We start from the raw sequence: 15,481 nt of genomic DNA on the forward strand, positions 1-15,481 counted from the left end.
CCAATAAAACTACAGAAATTAAATTAGCTCTTATATTAGGTAGGGCTGAGCACTATTCGGTTTAAACCGAAATAACCGACCGAACCGAACCGAACTAAAAATTTGGTTCGGTTTTATTTTTAATTCGGTTCGGTTCGGGTTTAATTTTTTGAAAAATCGGTGATTTCGGTTCGGTTCGGTTTTAGATTCAAAAATTTCGATCAGACCGAACCGAACCGAAATCACTAAACTACGTCGGTTTTAGCTCTTCCCCGCTCTTCCCGCTCCCCGCTCCCCGCTCCCCGCCCCCGCCCCCGCCCCCGCCCCCGCCCCCGCCCCCGTCCCCTTCCCCGTCCCCGTCCCCGTCCCCCGTCCCCAGTCCCCTGTCCCCAGTCCCCAGTCCCCGTCCCCAGTCCTCGCTCCCCGCTCCCCGCCCCCGCTCCCCGCCCCCGTCCCCGTCCCCATCCCCGTCCCCAGTCCCAGGTCCCCAGTCCCCATTCCCCGTCCCCGTCCCCAGTCCCCGCTCCCCGTCCCCGTCCCCAGTCCCCGCTCCCCGTCCCCGTCCCCGTCCCCGTCCCCAGTCCCCGTCCCCGTCCCCGTCCCCGTCCCCGTCCCCAGTCCCAATATTGATTTTTTATTTATAAAAATTAAAATTAAAATATTTTAATTGGATTTTAGAATGAATGTGAAAAAAAAATTTTAAAAATCGAATCGAACCGATCGAACCGACCGAACCGAACCAAATCGGTTCGGTTCGATTCGGTTATTCCTCTTATTCGGTTCGGTTCGGTTTGTGTAAAATTCTGCAATTCGGTTTTCGGTTATTTCGGTTCGGTTCGGTTTTGAACCGAACCGACCGAATGCTCACCCCTAATATTAGGTACGTGAAGTACTTTATTAAATACCAAGGTCTTGTCAGATTTAAATTTGATAAGAATTTTTCCTTTATTAATGACACTTCCGGTCTTAAAATTGTCTAAATACACATGTTTATAGTACTGATTCTTTGGATTTGTTTTCACGAGGGTAGGCTATGCACCGAAGACTTAATGTAATAAATTCCAGAAAATTAAGGTCCGACAAGGTAATTCGTATCTTGCTCTCTCCATAAATTATATGGTACCATTGTACATATGGGATTTGCATGTATGGTATAACAAACCAATTAAAATTAAATAAATATAAACTAACAGTGGATAAATCAACCCTATATATCGCTAACAGGATGGTAAATATATATATCGCTAACAGGATGAGGGAGTATTAATTTAATTGGGAGTGCCAATAACTGTGTACAGTTAGTTCAATTGATTATTGAACAGGGGAGGTTCATCACCCTGGGGCCTGCCTGGCCTGGGTAGCCAGCTTGAAGAATTCTAGGATTACAGAGGGCAGTTCTAGAAAAAGCTAGGGACAATGACCCTTCATTTCAAAGTGATAAGGTCCCTTCCGCCATGGGCTATTGGTCCTTTTTAGGGTTTGTTGAGCTAAGAGCCATCTAATATGACAAATCTCTCCCTTTCATGTGCATGAAAAAATTTAATACCTAATGCTCACCAGCTTAACCAAATGGCATTTTATCGATGGTGACTAGTCAGCTCCATCGTGAAATTCTCCGACGAGTGTGGACTGTGGTGGTCATCTCAATCCAGTTCCTTATCTAAACTTTTTGCCGACATCCCGTTTTGAGATACATTCTATGAACTGGAACATGAAGGGAGTTGGAACTGGGCCACACCCCTTGTGGGGTTGGGCTCATACCGTATTCCACATTTTCAAAGGAGACTCGGTTCATCTCTTTGGACCACTCGGCTGCGTTTTCAACTGTTTCCCTTTAAATTCTCCATGCTTCAAATTCATAGTTTTTTTTTTTTTTTTTGAAAAAGGGTTTGCCAAAGGAGAGTGGATGGCTCATAGTTCATCTAGCGTTCATTACCACAAGATTTTCGCTTCTACAGAACTTTTTTTTTTTTGAAAAAATAATATGAGAAATTGAGAACTTAAACTCTTTATTTATATAATTAATATTATTTATTCACAGAGCAAAAAGTAAAAAATGGTTTAGAATATATTTTTTTCACATATTTTGGGAGAGATAACAAAACAAAAAAATATATATAATTCAAAAAATAAAGGGAGACCAAAGAAATCAAATAAAATACTTTAATTTATTAAAAAAATAAAGAAAATGGGCTAATCATTTACGAAGAAAATTAGTGGCAGCTTCATTGAACCAAGTGTGGGACATGAACATCAAATAAATACATAAAATATTGATACATTAACTAATTATAATAATTTTTTTAAAAATTATTTTAGGTGACATTTAAAGTTCAACTCTAAATAAAAATAAATCATATACAATTGTTTTAAAATAAAAATTCAGTGGCAACAGTAACAGTAGGTTTGGTCCGCCGTATTCGATTCAAATAAAAGAAATTAATCGAATTGAATTAATTTAAAAATTCAGTTTGATTTTTTATTTATTTCGATTCGATTTAATTTTTAATTTTAGAAATTTTGGTTATTTTGATTCGGTTCGATTTTAATAAAAAAATCAAAAAAATCAAATTGAACCGATTAATAATAATATATTTTTTAATAATATAAAAAAATTAAATTATATTAAAATTAAAATATTTAATTAAATTTTAAAATATTAAAAATAAAATATAAAAAATAAAAAATTTATTAAAATTTAAAATTAATTAAATTAAATTAAATCAAATCAGTATAATTCTTTTGATGAAATTAGATTTGATTTTTATAAATATTAAAATTTTAATTTTTATTTATTCGGTTGAATCGGTAGAATGGTCACCGGAAAAAGGACAAGAAGGAAAAGATCAAGTGCAGGACATGCACATCAAAGATGATAGAGACGTACGAGTACGACTACATTTTGTTGAAAAAAAAAATAATAAAACAAGAGGAATCGAAAGCTCCCATCAGATGGTCCCAGCTTACAGCTCTTCCTGCGTTTTGATTTCCTCCATGTGGGAGACGGCTATCTCTACAGATGACCAACCAATCAAAAACTGCCACCTGTGCATGGGAGCGTTGAGTTCACGTGTGCGCAAGTAACAATAATAGAAGCGCAAGCACGGAGGGAAGATGGGGCCTACGTAGTTCATGATGGGGACCACCGCACACGAACATCACGGACAGCTGAGCTGAGCTGAGCCGAAGACCAAGGGGAAGAGCCGACAGCTCGGAAAACGGTTAAAGGGGAAATTGCAGAAGCTGCCTGGAAGAGACCAAATTTCATTAATTGAGATTTTGACCTTTTTCCGTTTAATAAATAATGGGCCACTATTTTTTATTTTTATTTTTTTTTACCCAAATCTTAATTTTACCATCATCAATTCATACTATTTTTTTTATAATTATTAATAAATTAAAATTTATTAATATTTAAATTATTTTCAAGACTATAAAACTTTAAATTTAAATTTAAGTGAAAATTCACTCATAAAACTTTAATTAATAAAAAATACCAATTATAATTATTAAATTTTTATTTTCCTTCAATAGTACGATGTAAGGGATTCACCATAATTTAATTTGTGGTGCATATTGCCACTGGTGATCTCAATATATACAAAATCCAACCCTTAAATTCAACGAGGTCTGAAATTGTACCTTCTTGATTTGACAAGAAAATTCAGGTATACCATTTCTTTTATGTACTAACAAACTGAAGGCATGAAAAATTTTAAAAATATGAATAAAAACTAATTAACATAGTTAGCATAAAAAATTACTTGAAAGAAACAGCATATACATCTCCCAATAATTAAAATAAGAAATTCCAGAACTGGCCTATTTGCCTGAAATGCTTCATCTGAAAAAGAGGATGTAAGAAAAAACCATGAGAGTTGGCAAGAAGAGATTGTTAATGTTGGCAAAAATATACCATGGGAACCCATTCACTGAGCTGTGTAATGATGGGGCGCATGTGGCCAGGACTCAGAACCCACATAGATACCTCCTCCTCTCTCTCTATCAACACTATATATTTTAATACAAAACTCTTAGAAAAAAAAAAACTGTAAGGGGGAAAGAAACTAGGAGATGTGATAAGGGACAAAACTCTAAACAAAAATTGCTATATTTCTTTTTTTTCTCTGACTGCCTTTGTTTGCCTGCCAACATCTTTTATGTCCTCAACTTTCCCACTACTAGTTTTTATGTTCAAATTGGCAATCTTAAGAATTGTACTTGCAGTTACTGCTGCAATTTTTACACTGATTTCTCAATTTTTATCTTTACTCTTAGTTTTGTCACTTTTATGTTTGTCACTTTCAAGCCAAATAAATGCATGCTGACCTTATTATCATTTTCTTTCTCTAAATTCACATAGAGAGAGAAAGTCTATGGGATGATGATGATGATGATTATGGTGTAATTAATCTATGATTAGGCACAATTTGACATAGTGAAAAAGAAGTGTAGTAAAAAGTGAAAACAGTAATTCTTTAAGGGTCATGATTAAAACTATGATTAAGGGGAAAAAAAAAAAAAAAACTTTTTAAAGAATTTGGAAGAAAGTGGCACTGTCAAAAGATGCTCATTCTCTCAGTACTCACTGCAGCTGCAAATTTTACTGAAACTTGACAGTGCGCATGGAATAGCATGACCAAAACCAAAAAAAGAGTCAGCTTTTCTCCCACTTAAACATTATAAAAATCTAAAATAATCAATTAGTTAAGCTTCAATATATGCTTCTCTGAAATCTCATGCTCCCCATCTGCAAAAAAATATACTCTTACATCCCCACCAAACTGACCAAAAAGCCTTATCTTTTCCAAACCCATTACACCTCCTTTCAACAGTTGAAACTATTTTTTATTTTATTTTTGGGTTTCTTTATTTTTTTTTTCCCATTTTTAACATGTTCAAGTAGTATTAACATTGTTTTCATCATTATTATATTCAACCTTGCGTACTTCCCATCTATATAAGCATACCCTTTAGCTACCATTTAACACTGCATCATAATTTGGTCATCTTCAGAGTTTAACTTCAAGAGGTACTGCAAAGCTTCTCTCTTGATTGATTTTTAACTTCTCTCGTTATTCTTTCTTGAATCGCTTGTGGGTTTTGTTTTTATTAGAGTTGCTGACAAATTTTAGTTGCCAAACTGAAGTTAGCAATGGCTGCTTTGTTAGTGAATAACAGTTTTCTTTATACAGAAATTTTAAGAGGAGAGAGTAAGGGCTCTATTATTTGCATTAAAGAGGACTTGCAGTCTAATATTTTCACCCTATTGGCCCCTCTGCCATTTCTATCTTGGCTGGCAGCTGCTGGATCTGGATTTATAATTGGTATGTATGTCCCATATATATATATATATATATATCTTATACTCTTGAACTGTATCCTCTCTTTTGTTTTGGGATTTGACCCTCGATTTCTTTGAGTTTTTCACGAGTCTTGATTCTCATTTTCTTTGATTTAACTAGAATCCATGGATAGTTTGGTGTGGGATGACTCGCAAGTTCTCACAAACACTGCATCCTTATGGAACAATCCTCCACATGCATCACCTTTGTGGAGCAATCAAGAAAATGAAGATAGCTTGATTGCTTCCAATTCAAATTCTGGCCTTTTTGGTGGCAAGATGGATCTCACAGAAGACATCTTCAATCAATTTCAAGAGCTCCAAAAGGTGATTTCTAATTCTATTTAAAGAGTAATTTAAATGATTTATCAGTGAAAATATATCTGTCTCTAACTTCGAATCCACTAATCAATTGCAGCTTCAAGAGATTACAGCTAATCCTTCCACAACTGGTTTTTGCAAGAGTAATCAATCGCGAATCTTTGATGGCATACCGAATGGAAAGGCTGTCGGAGTTTCAACAGCAGGTTCCCTTGAGTCCCTTGATTGTTTGCTCTCAGCAACTAATAGCAACACCAACACATCGATAGAGGACGATGGGATTTCCATGATCTTCTCTGATTGCAGAAACTTGTGGAATTTTGGCGCTAGTAGTGCAGCATCATCTGGAGAGTCTGAGAACAATACTTCCAATGCAAGAAACAAAGAAATGCATTGCCGGGTTAGCGAGCTTGATGAAACTGTTTCCCAGAGTTCGTCTGATAAAAAAATTTCACCAATCAAGCCCGACTCTATGAAGAGAAGCAAGAATCAAAGTGAGCTCAAAGCGTGTTGTAGTAACAAACATCAGTATTTTGATCTTCTCCAAACTGATTGTTCTACTTCAGAAGGTGGTTTTAGGCTCATCTCAGATAACCCACCGAAGCCAAAGAGATTCAGATCGGATAAGCTTCCAGGCTCATCAAACATCAACTTTCAGCAACCTAGTTCATCGGCATCTTCTTCTATTGAGGAGGTTGATCCAGAAGCCATTGCACAAATGAAGGAGATGATTTACAGAGCTGCAGCTTTTAGGCCAGTGAACTTAGGCTTGGAAGTGGTGGAGAAGCCTAAAAGAAAGAACATTAAAATCTCAACTGATCCACAAACAGTGGCTGCCAGGCAAAGGAGAGAGAAGATAAGTGAGAGAATTAGGGTTTTGCAGAGGCTGGTCCCAGGAGGAAGCAAGATGGATACTGCATCAATGCTTGATGAGGCTGCAAACTACCTCAAGTTCTTAAGGTCACAAGTCAAGGCACTAGAAAATCTCGGCCACAAGCTTGACTCAGTTAATTGTCCACCAACAAACATTGCTTTCTCTACTTTACCATTCAATAACCACTCTTTTTTTCCCATGCAAGCTCATCACTTTTCACTCCAAAACCCTAATCATATTCACCACCCTCACAGTTGAAAAGCTAATTAAAAAACCAAATATCAAACCTTAATAATGGATCCTTAATCATGGTACTTATCATCATTTCCATCTCCAATGATTTGATCTAAGGATCCAAAGCCCATTTTCTAGCCTGAAAACAAATACAAAAGCTAATCCAAGATCCTTACCATAATCTTGAACATCATTATATTCCTGTGACCCAAAGTTAAAAGCTTTCACTAATGATAGATTTCCTAACTAATACCACCATTATTCTCTTGTTTTTGCTGCTTCCACTATGTACAAATTGAGTGAAGCTGTGGGAGATAGAAAGATGGTGGTGGAAACAGTAAAAATTGGGGTGGAAGTGGTTTTGGTATCACTGCCTTTTTTCATACAAAAAGGCATAGCAATTATAACAACTATGATTAAGATCAAGGGCTAGAAAGTGATTATCTCTTTAGCTTGTTTTTCCTATAGTTTGTTTAATGTATCCTATGTACTTAAAGCTCACTTTTCTTGGAGATTTTTATGATGTTTTTAATGTAATTGTTAGCTAACCAATGCAAGAGACATTCTCTTAACAGTTGTGAGGTCCCAGTCTGTGGTCCTGTCTCCTTGATTCAATCCAAAGCATGCCCTTGAAAATCACCCCAAAGTTCATTGCTTAGCACATGTTTATGCTTCTTTTTTGGCAGGAGCTTTGATTTGTCAAATTAATTAAAAAAACCCTTCCCTCCCCACATTATTTAAAACTCTTTCATTCCTTCAAAATTTATCCAACTAATGATATTGATCATGATTCATGATGATGGGTTTATGATCATAAATTTTGGTTTGTGGGTTTTGCTTGGCAGTTATGGTTTTGTCTTTGTAAGGGATTCAATTAATAATGGCTAGTTTTTGATTGGAGCAAAGAGGATAGCCTCTTTCAATTTGTGTGGTTGGGGCATGAGGGTGTATGCTATTTTTAGACATTTCTGTTGAGAAAGGAACCTAGATCTCTCTCCTTTAGGGTTTTGTTTTTTATGCTTTTCTCATCCAAGTTGACAAATGCGATGCTAAAGATAGAGAGAGAGAGGGAGATGTCCCAAAAATAACCAATTTGCGTGTGTAGAAAATTCATTTTGTAGGCTTCTACAAGTGGGAAATTTGACTATTAATTTGTTAAACAGTTGGGATATGGTTGTGTTGTTATGGACAGCTACGTTTTCCATTGAATTGGATGACTGGCTGCTGGTGGCTCAAGCCATCTTCTTGCTCTTGTTTCAATATATATACATATTAAACTAGGTTTTATTGATTTCTCACAATGATTTGCAAAATTTCATAACAATTCCTTGAGTTATTAGTCTCCAATCAGATATTGTCACTAGGCACAACAATGTTGACTTGATACCTTTTTTTCTTAAATTTGCACGCAGAATTTTGAATGATTGAAGTTTTTGCTTTCTGGCATTTGGCAATTTGCCGAGAAGATAACTCGCTGTATTCTTTTGCTTATTTCAGCAAAATATATATATATATATATATATATAATTCAGCTACCTTTGCTTGAAATTCTGTTCCACATCAACCAAATACAATAAATGAAGCGATAATAGCTATACAAAATTATTAAATAATTTGAATTAATCACTCTGAACATTTTAAAAAGTGAATTCAGACAAGAACTAACTGGAGTTAACCATTTTGGATCGAAATTTCTGTTTCACATCGGCATAATACGGCAAATCTAAATTATAGAGTTAACCATTTTGAGTAAGTAGAAAGTGTTTTGAATCAAGTGGAAAGTAAATTCAAAAATTATTTAGATCGGAATTCTGTTCTTTATTGGCATAATACGATAAATCTGAATTGTATATAATAGTTAGGATAAAAATTCCTAAATAATTTGAATTAACTATTTTGGGTCGAAATTCTATCCCACACCGCGTAATAATATAAATCTGAATTATATAAAATAATTACTACGAAACTAGTAAAAAACTTGGAATTAACTATTTTGAATCAAATGAAAAGTGAATTACCTTAAAAAGACTAAATTAAAAAGTATTATTAATTAATATTTACTTTATACATAAAATTAAAATTTTAATTTCACTTAAGTGGAAAGAATGTCAAAACAGATATCTAGTGTTAGGAATTGAATTAATGAACAAGAGGAAAAGAATGATCTCTTTTCATTCCAAACTTTGATATTCTGTGCCTTGTCAGGCTTGCAGTTTCAAGAAAATGTTAATAATTCTTTATAATATGCATAAACTGGCTTTGGCAGGAGGAGAGCTCACAGTGATAAGATTCCTGCTACATGACAAATCAGAAAACAACAGAAGAAACCGGGAATTACAGAGTAAATCTAGCTGACCAAGAAGCAGAAATTAAGCCCGAAGAAACACCTTGCCGATTCAGCCCAGACCTATGCAACCTTTCAGATCACTGAAAAGAGAGTATGAGCTAATCATTGAAGAATTTTCAAATAAAACAATTTTATTATGGACATTAATAGATCTCTATTCTAATATAAACAATGATGAGATTGTATTTGTTGTATATACACTGACTGGCCGGCTGCAGTGTCTAGAATTAGAAAAATGAAGGGGTGGTGCTTTTCAGGGTCTAGTTTCTCACTGAAAACCTCTGTTTTGATCACCCAACAGCACAGACTCAGGGCAAAAATAGACTGAATGGACAAAAATCCATATTATTTGCAGGGTAATTGTCTGCAATTCTTATTTAGATAAGTCTGCATTGATTCCTGGAGTTTTATATGAAGTCCACAGTTATTTTACCCTATTGATATAGACCGATTTAGATAAAATTTTCCATTGAGAAGTTTACCTGTATAAAATTTTGTGGATTGGGGTCTGGGGTGTAACAAATTGATCCTGGGCCTCTACAAATGGGCTCTTGTGGAACTTAGATTGCATCATTGCCTGAATTTCACATAATATTTCAGACCCAGGAATATAAATATTTTTTTAAGAAAGTTTTTGTCCGCGAGTGTTCGTGAAATTCTCTCGGAGGGTTGATAGAAGACAGCTCTAAGCAAACTTAAATCGTTAAAATCACATGGATGGTCCTTTAGTTTGATTTTAGGAAGAGATAATTCAAGCAGACACTGATGTATTGATTCTTTTCAGATTGCTTTCAAGGGTTTCAATGAAGATTGGGCAAAAGGGTGATTTGGAAACTGTGTGAGGTATTTTTCTTATTCCTCCATCTACTTTCTGTGTTTTTACTACACCAGCTGTACGGAATTATAGCTTGCTTTTCGTCTATCGAAGAATTTAGCCTTTTGTTGTGTTTGGTATAATACGTTTTTCATCAATAGTCTTCAGCTGTTCTGCTAATGGGATAGTGAAATTAAAACCAAACGGGTACCTGAAAATTTCTTCCCGGGGATAAGAATTGCAGCAGAAATCAAATGGGGGATACGAAATTCAGTATCAAAAGTGCTCTTAGTTTTATTTTCTTTAATAATAATTTGATAGAAAAAGATGAAATTAGAACAGCAAGATATCTTTGATCAACAAGCAGTACAAATAAACATACTTTCACTGGAAATCAAAATTCAAAAGTCAAAACATTATAAAGAAAACAAAGTCTTCCTTTTACTGTATGGCCTACTATCTTGCTAGGGGAGTTGATTCAGTAATCATTTCAATGGAAGCTATTGGTTCACTCCTAGAATGTCCCTTCCTCTTTTCAGTTCTTTCTGTTGCTAAGCATTCATTTAGTTCTGTCACTACTTGATGCATAGTTGGCCTGCCAGCAGAAATTGGGGTTGTACAGGCCATTGCTATTTCTACTGCTTTCCAGACAGAATTATTGTCGAAATCTCCACCTAACCTTGGATCAACAACATTTTTAATGTCCCCGTTTGCGAGCAGAGAACTAACCCATTGACGCAGATGAATATTCCTCTCACCTCCTCCTGCAATCACTGGCCTTCCTGTGATTATCTTTAAGAGAACAACCCCGAAGCTATACACATCACTTTTCTCTGTTAGCCAGTTTGTCACAGAATACCTACAAGCCCAAATTTGGAACTCAAGGCATATAAATTTTCAGTTTCCTATAGACCATGAAATTCTTTTACTTGAACAGATAAACCATTTCATTTTATTTGATATAGACTACTCACTCAGGATCAAGGTAGCCAGGGGTGCCAGCAACAACTGTTGTTACATGAGTGCCACCTTCAACCGGGAAAGATCTGGACAGTCCAAAATCAGCAAGTCTTGCTTGGAAATTGTCATTTAATAAAATGTTTGATGTCTTCACATCCCTGTGCACAATTGGTGGTTTGCTTCCATTGTGCAGATATTCCCATCCTACATTCTGATTCCATCAATACCTTGTGGCCATAAATTATAAAAGATAGAGTGGAAGCAAAATTATGGAAGATAGTTGTCTCCAGTCCAGCTAACCTTTTGCTGCTTCAACTACTATGTTTAGTCTCCTCTCCCATGTCAATATATATTTGTTTGAACCTGCATCTGTGCAGAAGCTGTTTCAAATTTCTGGTAGTGGTTGTTTACTGGAAAATAGACTTACCTTTGCTATTGAGTCTGAAATTATTTCTGATTAAAACTAACCTGACAAAAATTTTTCTAAATCTCCATTAACCATGTACTCATAGATGAGTCCCCTGTTGGTGCCTTCGTCACAGAACCCAACAAGTGTTGTCAAGTTTCGGTGATGAACTCGCAAAAGAAGGTTGACCTCTGCCTGAAACTGCCTATACCCCTGGACTGATGATGGAGAGAGCATCTTCACAGCTACTTGAGTGTCATCATCTAAGTAGCCATGGTAAACTGTTCCAAATCCGCCCTTACCAAGAACCCTTTCAAAATTGTTGGTAATACTCAGGATCTCAGAGTATGTGAAGTGTCGTCCTTTTGCTTTCAGTGACTCATATGCGTTGTTGGTTTTGGCTTCCTCTTCTTTAGCTAGTAATACTTTAGCAAGGTCAACTAGTAAGCACATGCTTACCAAAGGAAAAAAAAAAAAGAAGAAAAAAAGGGAATTTGCATCTTGAAGTTCTTGATATTTGATCCTAAAGACATTCTTATTCAATTTCAATTTCTGAACAACATATTTAAGTTTGAAGGTCATACCTTTTTGTTTTCTTCTTTTAAGGCTGCAGAATATGATAGCTAATGCACCTATGGCAATGACCCCTCCAGCAATCGAGGCAACTACTGGAACAACCCAGTTCTTGTCCTTTTTGCTTGAAATTGATGCACATAGATTTGGATTTCCACCAACACTTGAAGTAATCAAGATATATTTCAATACAAAGACTTGAAATTTTCAGTAAAAATTTGCGAAATAACTTCCAATTGATTGTTACATCTATAAATGCGCACCTTAGCACTAGCAAATTCTGCTTTGACCTCTCAATGAGTGAAGTTGGAACTGAGCCACTGAGTTTATTTCCTGTCAAGTTCCTGCCAAGGAGCGACACTCAAGACAAATTTGCTAAAATATTACTTCTTTCAATTGTCAACATTTTCAATTCTATTTCTAAACAACTTACAGGAATTTCAAGGATGACATCTGAGAAAGAAAATCAGGCACTGATCCTGTCAAACTATTATTTGATAGGTCTCTGAGATTGTCATAGAAAATTGTTAGAGAATTTTGCATATTGTATTTATAACGAGAACAAAATATTTTATCTAGACTTACAGAGATTCTAACAATTTGAGACTGGATATGGAACGAGTTATTTCGCCAGTCAATCCACTTGAGGATAAGTTCCTGATTAAACATTGGTATAGTTATCACAGAGTTCCAATTTAACTAGGATTATGCTTACTTAGAAGCATAGACTTACAAGGATATGATCCTAAGCATATCATTATCACTGTTGCTGCAATTGAGACCATCCCACAAGTACCCTTGAGGGGTGCATGGATCTCCTTGCTAGTTTTTCTTTATTCCATATGATGACTTGATGTTCATAACGGCATCAACTGAAAACTCAAAAGTCACAAGTATACAAGCAGTAGCAGTTAAAATGCTGACACTTGACAAGATAATAGACTGGCCAGAAAGTGCAAATGTTGGAAAGAACATACCATCTTCTTGGTTTGTTTGGGACTGTGAGATTGGAAGCACATAATAAATCTCAATTGCATTGAGAAGGGGCGGAAGGGTTGAGCATTCAGTTTTATAGAGAGTAAACTGATATTGTCCTGCAGTCAATGCTGATCGACTATATACAGTTGTTGTGTACAAGTAATTAGGGACTACAGGTCCAAACCAGTGTTTTCCGTTGAAAGAGATGTTGAATTCTCTGGACTGGTTGGCTTGGAGTCTTACAATTTCAGAGAAGTGCATGTAGACCAGAAATTTGAGAGTGTTATCTTCCATGTTTATATGGAGTGTCATTGCCTCGCTAGCATTTGCAGGTGTGCCAGCAGTCCTCATGACAACTGATGGTGGCCGGTAATTATTCTGAGCTTGTGAATCAATGCTTTGTGAGGTATTTATCTCTGCCCACTTAAAGGAATGATAAGGCGCCCAGATGCGGTCGTAAACATCCTCTGGGTACCTGAATGCAAGAAACTTATTCACTCTAAGTTTATAACAGTATTAATTGCATGCAGTTTTCAGGTTTGAATTGCTCACCTGACTGTTTGATTTGTTGTTGAACCAATATCTAATCGAGTGAAGCGTACTAATGATCCTGATTCAGTATAGTTGTATGATGCATTCTTGAGAGGCCTGAATTCTAAAGCTGATATGAAAGGTGTCCCAGAGCCAGTGTTTGCTAGGCAGGCAAGTAGATAGCTCATGGTGGTCACATGTATGATCTCCTTCGTAATAATCATGGTTGCATTAATTGTTTCAACAGTATCCCATTTGGTAGATCCTAGATGAATATCAAACTGTGGTGCTTTGTTTTGACCATCATAATTTCCATACATGAAAGTAGCTCTGATCAAATATTTACTGCCCTTTTTCAATCCAACATTGTAGCAGTTTCTGTTTCCCTCAGGAAAGCTTCTGAGATTTTGTAGCTGCTGGTCTATATCGTATGTCCTGAATTCCGGTGATATCTTCATACTGATGCCAGTGTCAATGAATGCAGCATCAGAAACGTAATTTAAGTATGTTGTTTTATCAGTGTAAGAAGCATTATCTGGTACTCCACAATCTATGCTGATGAACCCTGAGAGAGAAACAGCACTAGGCGTTAATTAGCTCAACTGCAAATGTAAAGTACAGATCATTAAACTTTAAAGATTGTCATACCAGATTGATCTTGAGCTTTGACCACAGCTGTAAAAGCAAAGGTGCGAAGCAATAGAAAGAGGAAGTATTGTAACTTCACTGCAAGAAGAAAACAACACAATCATGAATTTAATATTTTTTTCAAGTCCATTTGTTCAAAAGATTAAAGTTCTCAACGAGTTAGCGACTAACAATCACTTTTCTTTTAGATTTTGACTTTATAAGAAGAAGTCAACTCTTTTTATTTTTATTGGAAATGAAAAAGATTTAATTGGCATAATTTAGAGTCAATGCATAGAGTCAATTATAATTTTTTTATTCATAAAAATAAATTTATAGTTATATTTATATAAATTATCAAGAAAATATAATTAATATAATTAAAATAATAAATTTTTATTATTTTTATTATTTTTTTAAGATGGAGGAAATATTAAATTTAAATTATCTTTAAGCTTAAAAGATTTGCAATCATTGAAAAGTAATAGTTTGACTTTATAACAAGGAGGCATGTTGATATCTTATTTCTTGGTTTGCTCTTTTGGAGTATTTATTTTAAATTAAAAAAATTAATTGAATTAAATTAATTTAAAATTTTAGTTTATTTATTTTTTATTTTTTTAATAACAGTTTGGAGTCCATAAACTATCTGAAACACTTAAAATTTAAGATGTTATTGTTCTGAATCAGTAATTTTAAAGAAATAATAAGTTTGTATGTGTAAGGTGTACACTCACCATGATTAGTGCCATCATCCTCGAGCTTCCTCGAAGCAACCATCGTCGGCAAGATTGTTCAGCCGAGCTTTCACCTCTCAGAAGCTGAATGGACTTTTCTTCTCCTTTTCTCTGTGCATTATGGCTCAGCAACTTACCCAAGTATCACTTTATATAGAGGAAATTAAAGTTCAAACACTCAACAGTAAAGTCCACCCTATACAGTATTTTAAAGGACGGCCGGTTAGTGCATGTATATACTGTGCAATTTTTACTTAAATCGGGTCGGCACAAATTCATAATCTAATTTCTATATTGTATATAAATTGTAATATGTATTTACACCATATGACCCAATTTAGGTAAATATTTTTCTATATAGAATTTTATTTATTTTAAAAAAATATATTATTTAATTTCTATAATTTATCAATTAATTACTCAAAAATGTTATACGACTTTAAAATATTTATTAATTAATCTTTTTATTAACTTTTATTTAGTTAAATAAAAATTTTATAAGAGTTGGGTCAATTCACTTATTAGAATAAAAATTAATAGTGTAAATTTTAATGAAATAGGTAATGTTTGAAATTTTCATTATCGACTTTTTTTTTTAATTTTAAATGAGCAGGTAATGTGGTCTGCAATCTAACTCCTTATATATATATAATAACTAGGAAAAATTAAATTAAATATTTAAATAATAATAAATCCAATACAATTGTCGCTCTATATTTAAAAAAAAATTTTAAAAAAAGAATTACTATTTAATTT

The 15,481-nt window shown here is 34.8% G+C and overlaps 1 protein-coding gene, 1 long non-coding RNA gene and 1 pseudogene across 4 annotated transcripts; 2 read left to right on the forward strand and 1 right to left on the reverse strand.

The window, feature by feature from the left end:
* Positions 1–4,689: 4,689 nt before the first annotated feature.
* Positions 4,690–7,324, forward strand: LOC110625993 (transcription factor bHLH87). Of its 2 annotated transcripts, XM_021771716.2 has the most exons (4): positions 4,691–5,011; positions 5,175–5,306; positions 5,445–5,650; positions 5,742–7,324. In XM_021771716.2, the coding sequence occupies exons 3-4, from the start codon at positions 5,450–5,452 to the stop codon at positions 6,774–6,776; spliced, it is 1,236 nt and encodes a 411-aa protein (XP_021627408.1). In that variant the 5' UTR covers positions 4,691–5,011; positions 5,175–5,306; positions 5,445–5,449; the 3' UTR covers positions 6,777–7,324. The 2 variants fall into 2 exon arrangements, with proteins under 2 accessions (XP_021627407.1, XP_021627408.1); XM_021771715.2 differs by having other exon boundaries at positions 4,690–5,306.
* Positions 7,325–10,369: 3,045 nt separating this feature from the next.
* On the reverse strand, positions 10,370–14,839 carry LOC110625455 (annotated as a pseudogene).
* LOC110625456 lies at positions 13,450–14,131 on the forward strand. Of its 2 annotated transcripts, none has more exons than XR_002489586.2 (2): positions 13,450–13,560; positions 13,737–14,131. It is a non-coding gene; the product is annotated as an uncharacterized LOC110625456 (long non-coding RNA). The 2 variants fall into 2 exon arrangements; XR_002489587.2 differs by having other exon boundaries at positions 13,753–14,131.
* Positions 14,840–15,481: the final 642 nt, after the last annotated feature.

This window comes from Manihot esculenta, chromosome 11 (genome assembly GCF_001659605.2).
Source record: "Manihot esculenta cultivar AM560-2 chromosome 11, M.esculenta_v8, whole genome shotgun sequence".
Classification (NCBI taxonomy): Eukaryota; Viridiplantae; Streptophyta; class Magnoliopsida; order Malpighiales; family Euphorbiaceae; genus Manihot; species Manihot esculenta.